The following is a 21,407-nucleotide window of genomic DNA, read 5'->3' on the forward strand; positions in this document are numbered from 1 at the left end:
TTCTCTGTAACATTCATGTGATTCCAAAATTCCCTCCTTAGCTCAAATTACCATGGATATGTAATTAATGAGTTACAGGGTAAAAACTCACTCCTTTTCCTATATTTTTACATTCACCACTTTATTTCTTCTCAAACTCGGAAATGTGTTTGTAGCATGGCCTCATTTGATTTCAGGTGAAAACGCCAAAAATCTATTTTATCGTGTGATGAAAGTTTTGCCCTCTGGATATTAAAGGATCAGGCAAAACGCTTTCAAGATTCAAATATTTCTGATCTTAAGAAAGCCACTCCAACATTTCTGTCATATATTAAAGGGTTCCATATTCTCGTGAGTTCAAATGAAGTTGAGGTGTTAACAATGAAACTATTTTGCTGAGGCCACAGTTGTTTTGACAAAGGAAACACAAGCTAACTGCCACTAGCGGTGGTGTCGGGGCTACTGGTCCAGACCTAATCAAATGTTCTTTCCCTTCATCCGAACTTCTGTCTCATCTCCCTGCTCCTCTAACAGATGAGTGAGTAATAGGGCCGCACCAAAGGGAATTTAGGTGTCTGCCGTCAACTTTGGAGACCTTTCTACTTTTCATAAAAGTACAAGAAAGGCAAGCAGGGAGGTCACCTCGAATCACACCCTTGTGTCCAGTCCCCCAAACCTGACAATCATTCACTCATTCACTTTACAAATATTTACAGAGAAGCTGCGTGTGTCAGGCACTGTGTATGCGGACCTCTTGCTCTGACCACTCAGGATGAAAGGTTCTTGGTCAGCACCCCCAGAATGGGTGCCAAAACCCAGGAATCTGATTGTTTTCAGGAGTCAAGTCCTTGGGTCAGTCCTGTGACTGCAGAGAGTGAAGCTGAGGATGGACCACCGTCCTTCCTTCCATTGAGGAAGGCTGGGAGGACCCGAAAGGTACATCATCATAGGAACCAGACCAGGCACCAGCAGCGCCCGAAAGGAAGGACTGTGATTTCTCACCGGGGCTGTTGTTGGCTGAACCACTTTGATGGCACTGTCCCTGGAAGCATACATTGGGTTTTCAAATATTATGGGCGGCTTTCCCAAGTCCATGGCAAAATGTTCACTCTGATGGAGAAAAAAGAAAAAAAAAAGGATGCAGATCGGGTTTGCACGAGGAAGGTGTGCTCCTCACACCTGGAGGCATGCTTGGTGCTCTGCCAAATTTACCCAAAAAGGATTTGTTAAAAAAAAAAAAAAACAAAAAAAACTAGCAGGCACACGAGGCCTCCATATGACAAACCCTTATGTAAAGTAACAGAAACGCACTAACATCAGCTCAAGAAAATGAAAGCCCTCTTCCCATGTCCAAGTTTTCTATGGCTCCTTAAGACAAATAACTCACTTGGGCATTGGATTTGGACACAGAGAGAAGGATGGGTAGTGGAAGAGGAGCAAAGAGGAGAAGCGGGGGGGGGGGGGGCGGGGGGGAGAATAGAGAATGGATAACGCTGTACTTTTAGGCAAGGGAGAAAATGCAAGATTTGGGATGAAGGCAGAATAATGAAAATGACTTCCCAGCGTGGACTGCAGACGTTGCAGTGGATAGTGGTTCACTTATAAGGGATCTGATCGTCCCGGGAGGTATTATTATTTTACAGGTGGGGACAGTGAGGGCCGGAGAGATCAAGCTCCAAGCCTATTATTACATACTTGGTGGCAGAGTTGTGATCTGAACCAACCACTGACTGGAAAACCGCTGTTTATCTCGTCACTCTGCATTGGTGGGAAACTATGAGACTAGGAAATGTATGTTTCCCCACCTCTTCCTTTAAACATACAAAAAGCCATCCATGAAAACAGAGTATCATGGCCCTTCTCTTCTGTTTCCCAAAAAACAGTCTGTTTAAGATTCCAATTAAATTTGAGACTGTTTATGACTCCACTTCAACAGTGTGGCTTAGATCAGGGGTAAATTTCAATTTTATTACTGATGTTTTTAGACACATTTCTACAACAAACATAATGTCTCCTAACTCTGCCTTTATAGACTTTATTCTGAGAAGCACTACTATATTTCATCTTTTTCTAGGCTGATTTTATCATTTACAAGAGTGTTTCTCTGATGAAACAGTAAAAATTATCATCTTCAAATAGTCATTTCAAAACCATACTCACCATCGCCATTGATCTGTCAATAGCAGTCTCAGGCCCAAAACCAGACACTCCAATATCCATACTAACATCTTCCCCTGATCTGAAGGTCACCCCATTTCCATTTTCAGAGGATTTGGAAAGACTGCTTAAGCTGAAAAGAAGTAATTAAAACAATATCTGATTATTTTTTTTAAAGCAACCTTTTGCAATAGCAGTCTTCCCTTGGTACCTTTCCCTAGCTAAATTTAACTTAAATGACACATGCAGTTCCCACTCTGAATTTACACATCACATATGGGAGTAAGTTCCCTTAGTGCCCTGGAAGCGTTCAAGCACATTCCTGAGTGCCTGCGCTTGATGAGACGGCGAGCTGGGCACTTGCAGAAGGAAAGCCTCACCCATCGCACAGCCAGCGCTGTTCTCCAGCGTAAACTCAATGCCCACCGGCAGGCACAACCATTTAGACTCTAAAATGTGATTTGCACTCAGGCTTCAGAGAAGCAGTCGATTAAGACACTAGGATCTGAAGTGACTGCTTTAAGTTCAATATTTTTTGTTTCTGCAGAAGAAGTGAATAGCATAGGGTGCTTTTTTAACTTAAAAAAAAAACTTATTCACATGATTATATATCACACAGGCTTCTAAAATTAATATTCCACATAATGAAACTGACCTTGACAGCTTGGGCAGAGAAGGGAACAGGGAGCCAGTTTTCCTATAGTGGAAAAATCCTAATGTCGCCAATACTGCGATGATGATGATCAGGATGATTGTCAACAGCACGGCGATTGCTGTCATCAAAGAGGGAGGAAGAAGCAAACACGTGAACATGTAGAGAAGGAAAAGAGCCGGCAGGTTTAGCAGTAGAGGCTGGGGGCTAGAACCATTCCTTCTTCGAAGACTGAGTTAAACAGAGTATAGACAGCACTCAGTGATGCATTCCCAGGTCCCTCATATTCTTCAAACTTACTTGTTCCTGGAGGAGTGCCCTTTGAAAGCCCTATTTCACAATATTCTCCCGAGTAGCCACTAGGACACCTGAAAGTAAAAGAAGCATTGTTCATGAGCTGTTGCCTTCTTAGGCTTCTGCTGTAATCTGACTTTGGAAATACACTTTCTTTTTTCTTCATTTATAGTTTAAATTTTTATTTATTTATTTTTAAATGCAGGTACTGGGTATTGAACCCAGGACCTCGTGCATGCTAAGCATGCACTCTACCACTGAGCTGTTACCCTCCTCCCTCTACCCACCCATTGAATTCCACTGAAATTCACTTTCAATGGAATAGTCGTGGCAGCTGCAGGGTCAGCCTCATCAAATAAACCTGCTGGTATCTTCTCTAATCTATGGAATTCTTCCTCGGAGAGCAAAACTGGAAACCCTGACTGTTCTTTCCTTTGATCTGCTTTCCCTAAATATCATCTTGCTCCATGTGGAAAGCTATCTCAATAATTCTCTTCTCTCCAGATCTTTAGCCCAGCCTCTCTGCTCCTCATAAGGGCCTTGTACTGAAGCACCTCTGGTGACAGCTGCTCCCCCATAATCCAACTGTCATTAGCAATACCAGTAGGCATATGGGAAAATGCAGTTGTCATTTCTCTAACTCCTTGCTCCCCAAAGTGTCGCCCACAACCTTGTGGCCTCTCCTGGGAGCTTATTAGAAATACAGAATCCCCACGAATGAGATGGGCTTTCTCCCCAGAACCCCAGGAGATTCTACCACATGTTATAGTTTGAGAAGCACAGCCTTAGTTCTCTGTGGACTCCCTGACGGGAGGGCAAGCGGTTAAGATGTGAAAATTAACAAACCGGCGAGGTTCTCGTATATACTTGTTTTTCTGGTTACTTCAAGGTCTCAAATTCCTCTCAGGAGATGCAAGGCCTACAGCTTGGACCTTAACATTCAGACTTACTTGCACTTGGGGAGGTCTTTCTTATCAAAATAGCAGTTTCCGCCGTTCATACACCTGCATGGATGGGGCATGAGGATAGGGCTTTCGATGGCTGCAGAGAGAGAAACCATGCATGCGTCAGTCAGCTGCACTCAGCAGAGCACCCTTCATGCAAACCTGCATCAGCCCAGGGCTGGGGGCCACAGGGAGCAGAGGGTGGACAGGACACGCCAACTAGTTAGTCTCCCTATCAAAATGGTATCTTCCCGTTAAGTCAGACCAATTTCCTTATCCATAAGGTCTTGGGGAGTAACACACATTTGGTAGGAAAAATGGGGCAGTTAAATAGCATTTCTGCCTCAGAACAGTGGAGAGATACTAGACTTCAGAATATACGTTAGTAGTTAAAAAGAACCTTGTGGTAAAGGAATCTCTTAGGACATTCATGTTTTCTTTTGAAGTTTTCAGAATTCTTCTCTGTGAACCTGGTTAAAATCAAGAGTTTAATTTAGGCACAGTCTGGAACTTTCGCTAAAGGCTCTAAAGCATCAACAATTCATTGATCAATAAACAGACACAGAGACAAAAATTAATAGATGCTTTATATTTATATTTATATATAAATAGCCGGTTGGCGGATCCCCTTGTTTTTCATGTCCTTCAAAACTGCCCGAGCTTTGGGTCCCTGCTCCAGCTCAGCCTCCATGAACTTGAAGATGCGCCTGGTGGGTCACTGGTGTTTCTGTGTCTTAGACCTACAAGATGCTCAAGAAGTGTTTCTCACGTGTGTTTATTTAAGGAGTTCGGCTACCATTCTGGCTGAGTCCCTCAATTTGGGTCTCTGCTCCGAAGTTCACTTTATCAGAGAGGCATTTCAGGAACTCAAAAGGCAACCCCACTCCCACCCCACCTTCATCCCTCATACCCTGCTTTAGTCTTCTCCCTTTCACGTTTACCACCTGACATATTTAGTGGGTTCTCTATCGTCCTAGTGGAATACAAGCCAATGAGAGCAGGGGATTCGTCTGTTTGGTTCACCTCTGTTATCTCCAGCACTTACAACAGTGCCGAGCACACAGTAAGCACTCAGTAAATACTTACTGATTAGTTCATTAATTACTATATCAAACTAAGACCCCGTATGGAATGACTACTGTCATTAATATGCTTCCTTTGGTTAAAGTTCTTTCAAATGAGCATCTTAATATAATCCACTGGGCAAAAATATGTAAATGAGTAGCAGTAGAAGAGGTGACAACTTGGACAACACCTCTCCTACAACGTAAAATTGCAGTAATTTCATTTCCATCTACAGCACAGAACAAATCTCAAAAGCTTGAAATTGTCATTTTGTTGTTAATATTGCTAAATATTGTAACCTCGCCAGTATTTCCTTGGGATAAGAGTGGGATAGGGGAGCGGGGGAAAGACAAGTTTTTTCTTCCAAAGTTTATTCTCTAAACCTGCCGTCTTTTCAGTCTGGCTGGGAAGAGTCAACAGGTGGTGCCTTGTTTAACCACTTGCTCCCCTGGTGGTGGAAGGTGGTTACGCAGTCTTCATTTCCCCAACAGCTAAAACGGGAAAGGGTCCGAGGATGTGAACCATAAAATGAGCCCTCAGTGATGTGCAGGATGATTTTTGAACGTGTTTATCAAGCACTGGATACTAGTTAGGGACACTAGTTGTTCCCTGTGGCTTATTAACTCCTTAATTTGAAAGAGTCATTGAAGAAAGGTCTTTCCAAGAATAGATCATCTACAGCACTGGGGATGAGAATTAAACCACAGCTTACTTACTCCAGCTTCCACCTCCTAAGCATAAGGTACATTTTAAAATGTGGCACCTTTTCAGCTGTCAAGACTTTACAATGAGCATGTGGGAAAACCAGTGAACCTCCCCTGGTCTGTGTAAGCCCCCTACCCCCTACCTCAGGAACCTGGTTCTCCACCTTGAGGAACTCCCGTTAAGGCTGAATAGATTCTGGGGTGATTGGAATCCAGTATGGGGTGGAGAAAGGAGGAAGAAGCCTTCTAGAAAACTCACTCTTCAAAATGTCTTTACAAGACCACACAACAGTCGACTTAGGGGCACTGAATCTATTACTCTGCAGATTTTGCAAATAATTCTCAGAAATCATCAGAACACAAGTTCTGTTTGGCCCCTTATGTCCCACTCAGCTCTGTTCCTATTTCCCACATCTTTCATCCCTCCTCCTCCTGCCATCTCCCCTCTGTTTTGAGGACGAGTACACAGGGAGTCTTCAGGCTCCATAAAAAGGTGAAGCAAAGGGAGGGGAATCTACTGAAGAAGGCAAAGGCGCTCTCCCAGGCCCCCATCGCTGCCCAGGCCATGCCCCTACCTGCATCACACTCGGTGACGCTCCCAGCTGTAAATCTGGAGCCTTGGGGACAGGCACAGGTGTATCCTCCAGGTCTCAGGAGGCACAGGTGGCTGCAGACCTCTTTACAGCTGTTGGGCACTGGAAAGCAGATGAGAACAGTGGTTACCCTGACCAAGTACATGCCCACCCACTGAGTTGTGGCCAGGTCCCATCGGAGCCCAGGCAGCATCCCAACGCCTTGAGGCCACGTGCCACCTGGCTACTCACCCTCGCTGACACTGCCATCCCCTGTCACCCCACCAAAGTGGCACAGTGCCTCCCTGTTCCCTCCATCCCACTTCTATAGCACATTTTCTACTGATACCACTTATTGCCTCTATTTCCCTGGAAGGTTTAGAAGGTAGGTATGTGTCTGGCTCACTACATGACCTCAAAAACTAATCAGTGCTAAGTGATTTGAGATAGTTCAAAAAAAAAGGCCAGTAAGACAGACACTATTATTGTCTCAAGATTTGTCATCACCCAGATTTGGACAGATCATAAAGGTGGTCCATTCAAAGCATATATTGCACGTGATTTCTACTCCTACCCTCCAAGGAGAACTTTCTTCTAGGCTTCAGTTTCATTATTTCCAAGATAAGGGGATTTAGAGCTACGATTATCAGAATCACTTGGGAACTATTCACAATTATTGATGTCGGAAAGTCAGATTTAAATTGGTCTGGAATGGAGCTCAAGTACTACCCTTAAAAGCTCCTCAGGTAATTTTAGAGCCTTCTGAATTCTAGCTTAGCATATATCATGGTTTATCCAAGGATTCAATGATCTCTCAGTTCTTTCTCAGACTAGCATTCTGTAATCCTGATTCTCTGTCATGCCACAATGTGACCACAGACAAGGCACAGCTACAAAATAGGAAGATATATTTCAAAAGCCTCACTCAAAACCCGTCCCACGACCATTTCCTCAGGTCTTTTTGAATTTTAACTTCATAAGTAACCTGGGGAATCTGATTCAAAACGCCTGGGGTGGTCCCTGAGAGTCTGCATTTCGAACCAGCTCCCACACTGTACCACTGCTACTGGTCCACGGCCCACACTTTGAGGAGAGCAGGGATTCTCAAAATATGTTCATGAATCAGCAACTTCAGCATCACCTGGGAACTTGCTAGAACGGCACACTCCTAGGCCACCTCAGGCATGTTAAGTCAGAAACCCCTCCGGTGGGGCCCAGCCATCTGTGTTCAACAGCTCTCTAGATGTTTCTGGTGCATGCTAAAATTTGAGAGCTATTGGTCCAGAGTAAATGCTAATCTGGCAAAGTTGGGCCGGGTCTCTGGCCTACACAGCAATCAGCACCTCCCACAGGAGGCTCAGAGCATCAGGTGGCTGAGATGCTTTTCAGGGAAAGTGCCCAGATTTTCCTCTGCCTGACTGCAAGTCCGTGCTTTCTACAGGGGCCAGAGGGGGCTCACCAGGTATACTGGGCTCTCCCCTCCTGCCTTTGAAACTGCCAAGCATGAGAGCTGCAGGAGCATTTAGGACACAAGAGCTATTATGTCAGTATGTCAGAGGGGTCTGGAGCGTTTTGGAGAACGGCAATCACTGCCAGCAACACGAAGGGGTTAATCCCTAGAAAAGGCATTTGCCGCCAGTGTAATCTCCCAGGAGTCTCTGTTCCGAGTTCCCATTTGTCAAGGCTGATTCAGGCTCTCAGAGTATCAGAGAACTCGAGGGGACCTCAGGCTCCACACTAGTTTCATATACAGGGATGGGAAGGAAGGTGATCTGTGAAAGGCCACACATCCATTGAATTCAGTCTGGAACTAGGTGTACTGACAACTGGACCATAGCGGAAAGACACTGAGCTTTGGGTTGAACAGAACTGAGTTTAAAAATCATTTCTGGGTTTAAAACTCATCCATCAGTTGTGTGACTTGGGCACATGGGTTACTAGACCTTTCCCACCCTCAGTGTCCTTATTTGTGAGATGAGAATAAAACCTCTCTATAAGTTTTGGAGGAGATTAATTGAAGTAACAGATGTCTGGGTTAACACTGAAGAGAGAATCTGACATACAGAACTTAGTAAAAGTTTTATTTCCTTTCTGCACTTCAGAAATGCCCCTTCGCTTTCACATTACTCCACACAATGGTGAAGGATGAATTAGGACATGGGTAGCCTGACAAAGGAGGACCCAGAACTTAGAAAATGAGAAAGAAGGGAGGATAGAGAAATGTGTACAACTGATAACTTTAAACTAAGGCTCACGTGGCTCAGGGATAACTTGACTAGCCTGGCCTTGCAACTGCAGGACTGGGTAAGACTTCTTGAGATCCCAAAACCTATTATGTGACTTGTTAACCCAACTCACATTTAGCAGGGGGGTCTGATGCCTACTGGATTCTGTGGCCTGAAGGTACATACCCACGACTCCAAGAAGCAATGAGGACTGAAGTATTTTTACTTCCTATCTGCTGGTGGTGTGCATCATTTCATTTGACCCCCAATTTTATCTTTCTTTGGTCAGAGTGATTAAAATACACACACAAGTGCACACACGCACACAAACACACACATTCCTTTCATGCACCAAGAGATCAGCCTATCATTATCCACTACCATTTTCCATAAATATAGCCATTAATTTGAAATAAGGTTGATGACTACCTGATTGATTATATCTCCGTTGATGGAAGATTCGAACTTGAGTTAGCCAAGGGTTCACTATCAGCAATTTCTCTTTCTCATCTCGCCCAAATTTATCTTGGATCCATATTTCTCCCTTATCCTTAGATATCCAGTATAACTGGCTCTCAAAGATGTCCAGACTGTAAGGGTTCATTGCTGCTTACCCACAAGGGAAAAACGAAACAAGGTTACTGAAGAGAAGATACTAGCCTCACTTCTATGTCAGAAGTCAAACTGCTTGAATCAATCCCTAAGGCAACACCTTAAAATTGCAGCAACATTCAGGCAGACTCTCTGTACATATGACCATGAAAGTGTGCTGTAATAGGGGGTCCAGGTGACAGAAATTCGAGTAGATTAATGCCTACCATCTGACACCAATTATAAGGGACTTGCTCACTTTCAAGCTGCTGATTTTATTTTACTTTTAGAAAACAATCTGTGTGGCAGAGATTTTTTTTTCTTTGAATGTAAGCTACCACTTTGTATGTGCTGGATTGTTTCAGTTCTGTGGAGCCCAGATAAGAAAACAAAATGTTTCTCTCCTAGATGTTTCTAGTTGTACATAAAAAGCAATCCAGCACATTAAAAATGAATGTATCTTACTATATATGAAATAGATAAACAACAAGGACCTACTGTATAGCACAGGGAACTATATTCAATTTCTTGTAATGAGCTGTAATGGAAAAGAATCCAAAAAAACCCCCATATATATGTATATATATGTATAACTGAATTGCTTTGCTGTACACCTGAAATTAACATTGTAAATTGACTACACTTCAAAAAAAATAAGAATTTAAAAAAAAAACGAATGCATCTTGGAAGTGGTTAGACATGGATTACCATTGGAATACATGAAGCCATCAGGTCAACCTAACAGGAAACTCGGCTATTTCAATATCTGCTGCTAAGAGCATGTTTTAAAATTATATAAGAAGGACAAAAAGGACTGAATTATTGACAATAGGTTCATCTTCATTTAAATCAGCGGATGGGAGCTGGGAAGAGTGGTATCCAAGAAACTATATAAAACTTTTCCTAAGATTTTGAGGGTTCCTTCTTGAGAAAATGGGCAGAGTCTGGAAATATATTAATTATTTAATGTATGAAATCCAAAGGGAAATTCTAACCTGACATTGCAACAATCCTCCTATCAGTCCCATCATATTTTATGGTTTCAATAACGTCCTCCTTGAGGTCGCTCCAGTAGATCCGGTCATTGTTCACATAATCTATGGAAAGGCCAGTGGGCCAGCCGAGGTCCTCCTGAACCAGGACTTTCCGATGCTGCCCGTCCATCCAAGCAGACTCGATTTTAGGTTCCTTGCCCCAGTCAGTCCAGTACATAAACCTGTAACAGAAGGTTTCCTCATGGCAGCATTTCATCTAGTGGGGCTTCTCCACCGAAGCAGAGCATAGATTTCCAGTGGGGAAATCAACTGGTTTCCATAGAGGTCTGGGTCCTAAATTTTTATACTTTACAAAAGACAGGGGGAGACAAAGGGGAAGCCAGGGGGTATCTGTGATCTATGCTTCCCGAAAACAGCACTTTCCCAATAGAAATTGGCTATCCCTGCCTGTCCAGGGATAGATATTCAAACCTTTTAAAATATATAATCATAAAAGCTGTTCATCTTCAAAAAATATGTATTGAACGCCCACTGTGTGAGAAGGTGCTATCTGTGTTTGGAATGTATCAGAGAACAGAAAGGATTCCTACCCTCATGGAGCTTGCATTCTAACTTTTTTAAAATGTATTATTTTGCATCCAATTAATACTTAATTGGAAAAAAATATTTAATTGTAGAAAAGCAGAGTATATCAGAGATTGTACCATCTCAAATACCTAGAAAGGATCAGGCAGGCAAGATAAATGGGTGGAGCTGAGCAGTTATGGATGCAGAGTGACAGGGAGAGCAAAGCCATGTCTAATAGTTCCAGGCAATACCTACCCAATGTTATCAGTTCTTCTGACTTTTCAAGCCAAAAATACAGATATTTAAAAAATTTTTAATGTTGGCAACTAAGTTTACAAAAACAAAACAAAAAACCTTAAAGTTCTGTAAAGTTCAAATCCAATAGGTATACGGACCATAGTTAACCCATCAGCCACTGCTTTGCAGTCTCTAGTCTAAACCAGTCATCAGGGTGGGACTAATCCTTAAATCGAGAAATGTGTGCATTTTAGACAAACTGAGCTCTGGAAAAAATGTGGCCAGAGGCCTTCTCCTTACACAGTGTTGGTCTTCTGAAGCCTGTTTAGTCCTAAGTGATCTTTAGGGTATATTATAATTCTTGAAAATAGTCAGAGATGCCACTCCAAAAAGTCCAAGGACAATTTCAGTACAATTAGGGAAAAATAATTAAAGATAATTTTTTTCTTGAGAATCCAGTGAAAAATATCTAGAACATTAAGGACTCCTTCAAGCACTTACCCTAGTTTGGGATTCACAACTATCGCAGCTGGTTGATCCAACTGAGAGGAAATCAGCCACTTTCTGTATCTTCCATCAAGTTTTGCCACCTCGATCCGCTGACTCTTGGCATCTGACCAGTAAATATGCCTGAATTTAGACAGACAAAGTTAAACTACTGCCAAGTCTAGACTGGATACTTCTGGGGAAGAGATCTGAAGATGAGAGCATTTAGTTGGGAAGTTCTGGCCAGCAAGATAGCAACTCAGATACCAGTGATGGCAGCACAGTCTCCCTCTCCCAGGAATGCCCCACTCTTTTCGGCCAAGGGGACGTCTTTGGAAAGTTACAAGTGGCGGGGTGTGGGATGAAGGCGACATTCAGCCAGAGCAGCAGAATTAGCCAGGATAGGTAATGATGGTGAACCTCACATCTGGCATTATTATGAGACAACTGCTTCCAGGTAGAAGTCGTAAGGCACTTTTGGGCTGGCCCTTTAATGCCTGTGACTGCCTGAGAGTTGGCTTCCTCCTCAGCCAAAAGCCCCATTGGAACCAGGAATCTGGCATCAGCTCCAAGGATGAGTAGAAAGAGCCATTTAACATAACAAACTTTGCAAAGCCATCCTGCCCTTATTCTACCCCTAAGGCTTCAGGGCTCAGTTTCTTACAAACATAAGGAGTTCTAGCAGTTTCTTGAATTCACTCATTCATTAAGGCTGAGAAAGAGTGTAAAATTTCAAACAAGAAGACAGGTCTGCCATTGCCTAGTTAGTTTTCAGAAGAAAGTGTTAAAAGTCTAAAGTTTCCAGTTCTTTACTCTCTGAGGTCTTGGTCCCTGACAGAAGAAACCGAAATGAACCCCCTTTATTCTGCAGGCACAGTGGGACCTACTTAACTTCTACAGAGATGCTCAACTCTTCCAGGAGCACTAGACAAGTTTGTTAAAAGGTGAAAATTAATTTATACTGCAACTCTCCATTCTCCCAGAGAGCAGCAAATAATATTTTCCGTTATTAGTTCATTTTCAATGACATCAGGGATTCTATGAATTCTTGAGCTCTGATTCTATCACTTTGCCATAAATGTCATTCCAACAGAAGGCTCTCCCTTGGAGAAGCTTACACATTCTTCCACATCAGTTTGCCTCTCATGCATCTGCCTGATGACAAACCTACTTAAGGTTCTTATTTAGGCATCACCCAAAGTATCTGGCCCTAGGCCCTAGGATTCTACAAGTTCTAAAAGAGCAGATTGAAGACAACATCTCTATTAACTCAAAACCAAAAATTAAATAGGAAAGTCAAATTTCCAATCTGTTCACAAACAGAGTCTGCTAAAAACACAAGATGTGGATTGTTCCACCTCAACATAATGACCATACAGAAAAATGTTTTACCTCATCTGCTTTGCTGGTACAATGTAAGGCTGTCCCGTTGCTTCACAAAATGAACAGTGCCACTATATTGAAAGTTAATTTTGGAATCCAGAACTCTGTTGGTAAGAATGTGCTCCTAAATATAAGATCTTCACCGTGGTGCTTTCATGGCACACATAGAATATAGGAAATGACAATGTTTATATGACACACTGGGTAAGCAGAGGTAGTTGCTGGGGCTACACCAAGCCCAGGCATCACTCAGCGGCTGAGGGTACCCATAGTCTGGGGCAGTAGGGACCTCTGGCCAGGAAACAGAACAGGCAAGAGGGGAATGAGGCTAAACTTACCTTCCAACCCAGTCCACTGCTAATCCATCTGGCTGCATTATGTATTTCAGATCCAGGTTAACCTTCCTTCATAGGATTATTGCCACCAGATTCAAAGTTGGGGATGTAGGCACGTTTGATAGCACCAAAATTAGAGCCATGCCCTTGCACAGTGTAGTATACAATACCTGCAGAGGGAAGACACACAGGTCAGTTTCATGTTACAAACATCAAGTAAGGGAGGAACTGGTGTCTAATCAGGTGGAGCACTGTTCATTCACTGACGTCTCTACCTCCTCAGTGCTCCTAAAATACTAATAATTCAATTAAGCCAATGTGATCAAAGCTCAAAGCCTATCATACTTGAACTATTAGCTACAAATGCTTCAACTGATAACTTATTTATACTGACTTAGTTGTCTCTATTTGAAGGTAATCATTAAAATATATTTCAGCCGAGACCCTTTTTACTCCCTATTAGGACCACATTTTAGTTTCCAAAACCTAATGTATAGATAAGCCAGGGGCAGGCTGTTGAGAGTTTGAGACTCAACAACCATGTAGACGAGAAATCCTATTTTATGTAGAGACTAAAGGATACTGGACAGCAGGCATTTTAATAAGTATAGGAAGACTGTGACTTTTAAGGCACATACTTTACTAGGTATATACCATTCTTGAAAAGCTTACTGTATATTGTATAACTAAGTGTGAAAACACAATAGTAAATTTTACATTACATAGTTTGCAAAACATTTTCACATCTATCATCTCATTTGATCTTCAAAACAACTCTCAGAGGGAGGTAGGCAGAGTGAGATTACTGTTCTCATTTTACAGCTATGTAACGGAGATCCAGAGAATTGTTAGAATTATTTAAGGTCATAAAGTGAGAAGATGAGAGAGACAGGCATGGAACATGAGTTTTCTGATTCCTGCCCCATTCCCATCTCCCACAGCCCATACAGAGCCATGACAGACTCAACAGTAAGCATTATTTATTTTTGCCCTTCATTGAACACCCACCACGTACACTGTACTAGATGTTGGGTCAGATGCTAGGCATGTAGAGATGAATTAGATGCAATCTCTGTCTTCAAAGAGCACATGGTTGAGGTATAGGGAGAGAAACATGTGGACAACTAGCTGTATCTCAGTGTGACACGTGCTTTAGTAGAAGCGTGTATAAATTCTGCAGGCTCATGAAACTGTTCCAGGAGGGATTCCAGAAGGATATCACAGAGGAGGTGACTTTTGAACTGAGGAGGTGACTTTTGAACTGGGTCTATGAAGGTTGGGTAGAAATTTGCCAAACATATGATGGTGGGGAAGAACAGTCTCGGGGTGAGGAAAGTCAAGGAGATATTAAACAAAGGAATACAAGGGGGTCCTGCAAGGATAATCCCCAGAGATGGGACAAGGTTTGATGAGAAGGTGGGAAACCTTGGCCGGGATGCATGGCCATGTTAAGTTGACTGGAGCACATGGGAGGGAGGAGCATCCTCTTCTACTCAGGCAAGAAGATTCACTCATTAAAAATAAACTCCCCAAAGTTCAACACCTTATAATTCAATGTATTCAATTAACATCAGTGACTGATGCCAAAGTTCATACTCACTGAGGCCGATGCCCTCGGGATCCCAATCATAATCGATGGCCTGAATGCGTTCCTGATCTTCAAGGTAATCCGAGAACTTCTCAGATGAGAGATTGTATTTTCGAATTCGCACGTTTTCAGGCAGTAGCAGCAAAGGAGGGTTACCTGTAAACAAGTGAAGGGCTGATTATTCTGTTTGAATTCTCCCCGAACTTTTGTTGATGGAAGTAGGATACAAAACTGTAGCTATCTTTATCGCCCCTTAAAAAAAAAAAAACAAAAAAACCAAGAACCAAAAAAACAAAAAAGCCAAGGAATCTATCTCTGCTAATCAATATTGCTGATGTTCAACTGGGTTGCAAAATCCATGCCTGTGGATGTCCCTACCACCACTTAGGCAGAAAGCTAACATTTCTCTGTTAGGGACATTATCAGTTCTTTATCTCTGTCTTCAGTGGGTAACGGTTTAGAGCAACGGAAGACTGAGACTCCTAGACAGATTTTCTTTTTCACTGATTTTTATCCTTTACTCAGAGACAGTGAAACAGACAAGACTGTAGACATTCAGTCTCACAGAAGAAATACAATAAGTAGAGTTCTACTAAAAATTTACCCAGAAGTCCTCATTCCTCATTCTTTACTGACAGATTTTTAAAGAATTTTTTAGCAGGTAATCAGCTCCATGACCCAATTTAGCATCTAGCTAATCACAAAAAAGACCTTGTTCTTCATTAAAAAAAAAAAAAAATGCTTTCCCCTTAAAACAGCTATGTAAATGGCAACTCATTACCAAATGCATTGTCTAGAATTTTTAAATTTAATTTATTTGCATAATGTCAATCACATCCAACTTAAGTATCTTTTTGAAAGTTCATTTTAGGTATTTCCTCTGTCTTGACATTATGCTTTTTAGAAATATTCTAATTTATTTCAGTCATCTCTTTAGTTAAAAGAGTTAAACGCTTTTTCAATTTGCTGCTTAATTTCCACATCAACCGTTCAAATGCCTTTATCCTAGTTCTCATTCTGTGTCAAAAGTGTTTGGAGGGTAAAATATTTAAGTATGCTAGCCAAATATGTGCTTTAAAAGCCCAACTTGTATGAAGAAACTGAAGAACCATTTCATCCTTAATTTGTAAAATAAAATGCTATGTTTTCATCAAGTCCTTAAACTCAATTACAAACTTCCAGTTCACATCTGTAAGATCATAAAGACCTATATACCCCTTAACTGAGATATGCTGATTTAGATCAGACCTCTGGAGGTAATATTTCTCTCTCTTTTGTCATTTCTACCTAGTATTTTTTATTGCTTTCAGTCAGGCCTGATTCTCAGATACTGGCATTAACTGAAAATGTAGAGCTAATGATTGAAGTTACGAATGAGTCAGATTCTTTCTGTCTGTAAAGAATGATTTGTCAACAGTGTTCCCAATTTGCCCCACTGGACTGAATGTTTCTTTGTGACTCATTTGGGATTACAGGGTCTCAAACCTGGATCTCAGTGGCGTGGGAGCTTTTGTTGACCACCATCCCACAGGGACACTTTTGTTGTTTGAATACTCTGGAGAGTGGCATCCTGTCCACCTTTTGAAGTTTTTATCCAAGTGGACAAAAGGCTAACCCCAGAATAATAAGTAGCACCTTATTCTTCTTTTAATTCGTATGTATTTGTTGGGGGAATTGTAGTTATTATTTTGATCTGGCAGGGAAGGAGAATGAAGAGACTGGATGGGTGTTGGAAAAGAAGTAGCTGGTGAATTAAAAATAAGGCTCTCAAGTTTGCTTCCTGGTGTATTGTACTTATCAGCATTTACTTCTCCGAAAGTTGATGAATCCCAATAGAAACCCATCGTACCATCAGCTGCACACCGTTGTCCATAGTGGTCACTCAGAGACACGAAGCCTTGGGCACAGGAACACTCGTAACTTCCTTTGGTATTGTGGCAGTTCTGGGGACAGACCCCAAATTGCTCACATTCGTTAATGTCTGTAGGCAAAATAAAACCAAATATGCAACATCTGCTCCCAGCCATTTCTTAGAGAACCTGCTTCTCTTTAAATCCATATTCACAAGCAGCGGGGACTGAGAAGAGCAAAGATGAACATAAGTAATATTATCAACATTTATGGAACACTGACCAAGTCTCGGTTACTATTTCACGTGCCTTTCATGTTTTCTTTTCCTCATTTAATCTTCCAAAAAGACTCTGAGATATGAACTATTACCGAACCCAAAGTCCCAAAAACCAGATTTAAACTGAAGCAGTCTGACTCTGTACAACAGCAGAACAAAAGTCTCCCTTTCGGGAAATAGCTGTCATGCTGTTGGTGTTCAGCACCACTTTCCTCCTGCTAACTAGCTTCAGGAAGGGGAGTCATTGATTTTTTTTTCAATTGAGTTCTTAAGCTTAATTCCCCAAAAGAACTATTCTAATCATCTGAGTATGGCACATCATGAGGCAGAAACATTAAAATCAAAGGATCAAAGGCACCTAAAAACCATACTCGATATTTACCACCTTGATAAGCTACCTTAAGACTACATACCTTGGAACTCATTTACATCTGACGTAAGGAGGTGTGTGACAACTACATGTTGTTTGAAGAAAGTAAGACTTGTGCTTATTAAAAAGAAAATTTGCTCTCACACACTGATACAGTAAGTAGCCCTCATCACTCATGCCTTCAATGATCATCTCAGTTTCACAGACATTACTGAGATGAGCTATGGTCCAGTGCGCTGCTAGGCACTGGTAAGAGAGCATGGAATAAAAGCAGTTGGCATCCTCGAGTATTTTAATGAGCTAGAATCACGAGTTTAGCCCCATTAAGGGAATTAAACCACGTTTAGTGAAAGGGAATGAGTGGAGAATCTAAAAAGTACAAAGGTTCTCCTAATAGGAAACAGAGGAAATGGACTCTACCTTCACAGGAGTTTCTGTCCAAACTACTGGCTTTGAACCCAGGTCTACAGGAGCAGATGAAGCCTCCTCCACTTAATTGGGTACAGTTGTGTTCACATAGATTTTCAGCACATGATCTTTCTTTTCCTGTATCTGTAAAAACAAAATCCCAGCTTTACAGGTGAAAGGTATAAAGCAGATCAGCCACAGACGAACAGTCAAGTGCTACATCAGAGGAACACCTCCCAACACCAGTTTCAGGACATCTTGACACGACCTCTTTCCATAAGCCTTGGCAGAGGATCAGAGATCTCTGTATAGAAGTATCTAGTAATGGCCTGAATACCATTTGTACAAATATATGTAATGTTAGATCCTTGAGGCAATTTCCCCATTACACTCAACACTGCCAGGCTCATCCTCAGAGCATCCAATTCTCGACAGAATCATGAAGCCAAGGATTCTTTACAATTGTCACCATCTGCTCCACTATCTTTACTCCATATAAATATATGGATTATATATATACACAAACATACATACATATAAATGATATATATAAAATGTATATATTGATATATATAATTGTATATTAAATGATATATACATATCTGATTATATATGTGTATACATGTGTGTGTGTGTCCCACACACACACACATAAATAAAAGACACTGGTATCTCCTGGCTGAATTCTTTTAAATAAAAATACATTTACGTCTACCTTCTACAGTAGACAATGAAGTGGACTTAGCGACTTCTCAGGCTCCCTTAGGGTACAATGACTATGAGTATACGTGGTTTGAATAGACTAAAAACATCGAATTTCAAAAAAGAAAAAATAACACAAAATAAAGCACAATGACATTCCATGGAGTGCTGCCCTTGGATTTCATACTTCAAAGCTGTATACATGGAAGCCTTAATAATAAAGGTCTATCCTGAGCTCTTAACAACGCCACTGCTAAATAAGTCTGTTCAGATTACCTGAGGCAATTTCAGTATTTTGTGACTAAGAATTTGTCCATTTCACCTAAGTTGTTTAATGTGTTGGCATAAAGTTTTTCATAGTATTCCTCTATTACTTTTTAAATTTCTGGAAGGTTGATAGTGATGTCTTCCTCAATAAATGTGATCTATTTTTATCAACATGAATAACCTTAAGCCAATCACATAACCTCTCTGAGTCTCATGTACATAATTAGGCTCTGTAACCTCCTCCCAGCTCTAAAATCTACAATGTGATTAGGGATCCCAGGAGGAAAAAATTTCTGGACCAAATACTCCCTTGAGTGAGTTATGCTATCGTAAAGTGAGAATCCTTAACAAGAGCAGAAACCGTATCACATATGAGATGCATCCTCAAATGTAACTTCCTTCCTGTAACTTCTTTCACTTGAAAACAATCACTATTTTAATTCATAATAGAACAGATTTACCCCAACCCAAATAGATGAAACTCTATTTATGAAGTAGACACTCTATTTTCCATTTTATGAAGAAGGAATAAGAACCACCAGAGAGAGAAATAGCAAGTCAATCTATTTCTATAATCACATAAATAATATTTGCAACCTAAGGTTAACTTTCCTTTATACCTCAGTGGTACTAGAAAAATGTTCATATCTTTCCGTTCCTGACTTAAATTTTTTTTTTTTAAAAAAGAAAGCATATGTGCAAAACACCTTGGTGATCCTGTTTAAAAGAAAAGGAGGAAGAAGAGAAGAAGAAAGGAAAAAGAAAAGCAAGGGACGAGAAGCACCCAAGAACTGGTATTTTAAATAAGAATTCTCTGTCTCAGTCAAATTAGCAGCCCATTGCAGTAAGACTGAACTCCACATCACATATCCACTTAAGATCTGAAAAGAAATGCTGCTTCCATACTTCAGTAATGCCTGTGCTATCTATTTCCTTTAAAGAAACTCTGCCTTCAATTCAATGTCATTGGGATTAAAAGCACTGTGGTCAATTTTAAGTATTTTCATTGGCTCAGGCAACTAAAAGAGAAAACCAATGTTGACCCAACACTAACTTGGAAATATTCCAAAGTTCTGGATCTATTCGTGTATTGGTCTCCAGGCTTCAAATCTACCATTGAGTTTTGCAAATTCTGTCATATTTATGCTTTTTAAATATTTAATCAAGTCACATTATTATTATGTCAGAAGCTCCAAGCCTCACTGAGAAAGTGTGTGAAACAAATAGCAAATCAACCCTATGGGCTGTTTATGCATCCTCTGTTGTAACCCACACAGGAGAAAAGTTGCCCTGAAATCTTCGGGATGCCTCAGAAAACAGCGATTAGAGCCCAGAAAGTTGAAAACACGCAGAGCTAACTAAGGTGAGTAAGTCACAGACTCCTGGGGTTTGGGGAACTCCTTCCTTTTTCCTATGAAGAAACTGAGGCAAGGCGGGGTCAGTCTGTGCTCGGAGTGGCACAGCTAGTGGCAGAGGAACTAGAGGCTGGCTTTTCCAGCCTCTTCTCCCAGGACTGTCCAAATTCTGCCTCTGCCACTCTGTGTGACCTCAAGCAAGTTACTTAAGCTCTCTGAGCTTTATTCTATAGATAGATACAATAGCAGTGACTCCCTTGTGCTAACTTGAGTGACAACTTGGAGAAGGTATGTGCAAGAATTTCACAAGTCCTATAAAGGACTACAAAAGTGCAAATTATTCGCATGTCATTCCAGCATTTCCATCATGATATTGAGCAAGAACCATCCCTTCGTTGAATTCATCATCCTTTTCCTGCATAAAATCCTCTTTCAACTTTAAAAATAAAAATAATTGTTCTTTCCAGGGCATTTCCATCCTTCCCAACCACTTTTTCCCCATGTGTCAAAGATACTGCATTGGCTTAAGAAGAAAAAAAGTGCAAACTAAGAAACAAAATGCCTAGCTTTAAGGATCTGAGAGGCACCTAGGGAACTGAGAAGAGGGTGTGTCCTGCAGTTAAGTAGATCAGAGTTCAAATCTTGACTCAACTGCTTAATGGCAGGAAGACATGGCCAATTTACCTAACCTCTAAGCTGGTTTTCTCATTTGTTTAAAAGAGAGAGAGACAGAGACAGACAGACAGACAACACCTAACTCACAGGATTGTTACAAGGATGAAACATGATAATCCAGGTAGTGTTTAGCACAATGTCTGGTATAGAATGTGTTCAGTAACAGGGTAGCTGTGGGCTTGACCGCAGTTCAGGGTACAGCGTGTAAATTAAAGAGAAATGTGGTTATCATCTTCTTTATGCTACTGCATGCTTTCATTAGGCTCATCTGAGTTACTACAATGAGGTATAAAAATAAGTATTTACTTTTTAAAAAATAAAAATCTACTTACTGCACCCTGTCTCGTCAAAATGGTCACCACAGTCATCGACATCATCACACACCAGGTGCTGTGAAATGCAACGTCCATTGCTACACTTAAATTCATCTTCTGTACAAGGTCTGGGCGTTGGTTCTAAACCTATAATTTAAGAATAAGTTGAAGTCAAAACTTTCCTCTGTGAAACCAGATGCTTCCTTCCACGGCAGAGACAGTATCTCTTGCAAATAAGCCCGTGCTTCCCTACAATTCCCGGTCTCCCTGGCAGTTAGGTTGGGACCACATGACCAGTTCCAGCCAATGGACTGTGAATTGGGGGTGATGTGTGCCACCTCTGAGCTGAAGCATTAGAGCCCACGTGCCTCCCTGCCACAGCTGGCAACCTAGGAGCCAGGTGTTCCGGGTGGC

At 41.4% G+C, this 21,407-nt stretch overlaps 1 protein-coding gene across 1 annotated transcript in view; it reads right to left on the reverse strand.

Annotated features, from left to right (window-relative positions):
* The window catches only part of LRP2 (LDL receptor related protein 2), a 93,180-nt gene that overhangs the window by 5,502 nt on the left and 66,271 nt on the right, over positions 1 to 21,407 (reverse strand). Inside the window, 15 exon segments of the mRNA XM_032479645.1 lie at positions 982 to 1,089; positions 2,140 to 2,269; positions 2,792 to 2,909; positions 3,089 to 3,156; positions 4,033 to 4,123; positions 6,371 to 6,490; positions 9,022 to 9,198; positions 10,179 to 10,399; positions 11,484 to 11,612; positions 13,190 to 13,251; positions 13,253 to 13,356; positions 14,787 to 14,930; positions 16,624 to 16,755; positions 17,693 to 17,824; positions 21,012 to 21,140. Of these exon segments, the coding sequence (XP_032335536.1) occupies positions 982 to 1,089; positions 2,140 to 2,269; positions 2,792 to 2,909; positions 3,089 to 3,156; positions 4,033 to 4,123; positions 6,371 to 6,490; positions 9,022 to 9,198; positions 10,179 to 10,399; positions 11,484 to 11,612; positions 13,190 to 13,251; positions 13,253 to 13,356; positions 14,787 to 14,930; positions 16,624 to 16,755; positions 17,693 to 17,824; positions 21,012 to 21,140 (1,865 nt within the window).

This window comes from Camelus ferus, chromosome 5 (assembly GCF_009834535.1).
Source record: "Camelus ferus isolate YT-003-E chromosome 5, BCGSAC_Cfer_1.0, whole genome shotgun sequence".
Classification (NCBI taxonomy): domain Eukaryota; kingdom Metazoa; phylum Chordata; class Mammalia; order Artiodactyla; family Camelidae; genus Camelus; species Camelus ferus.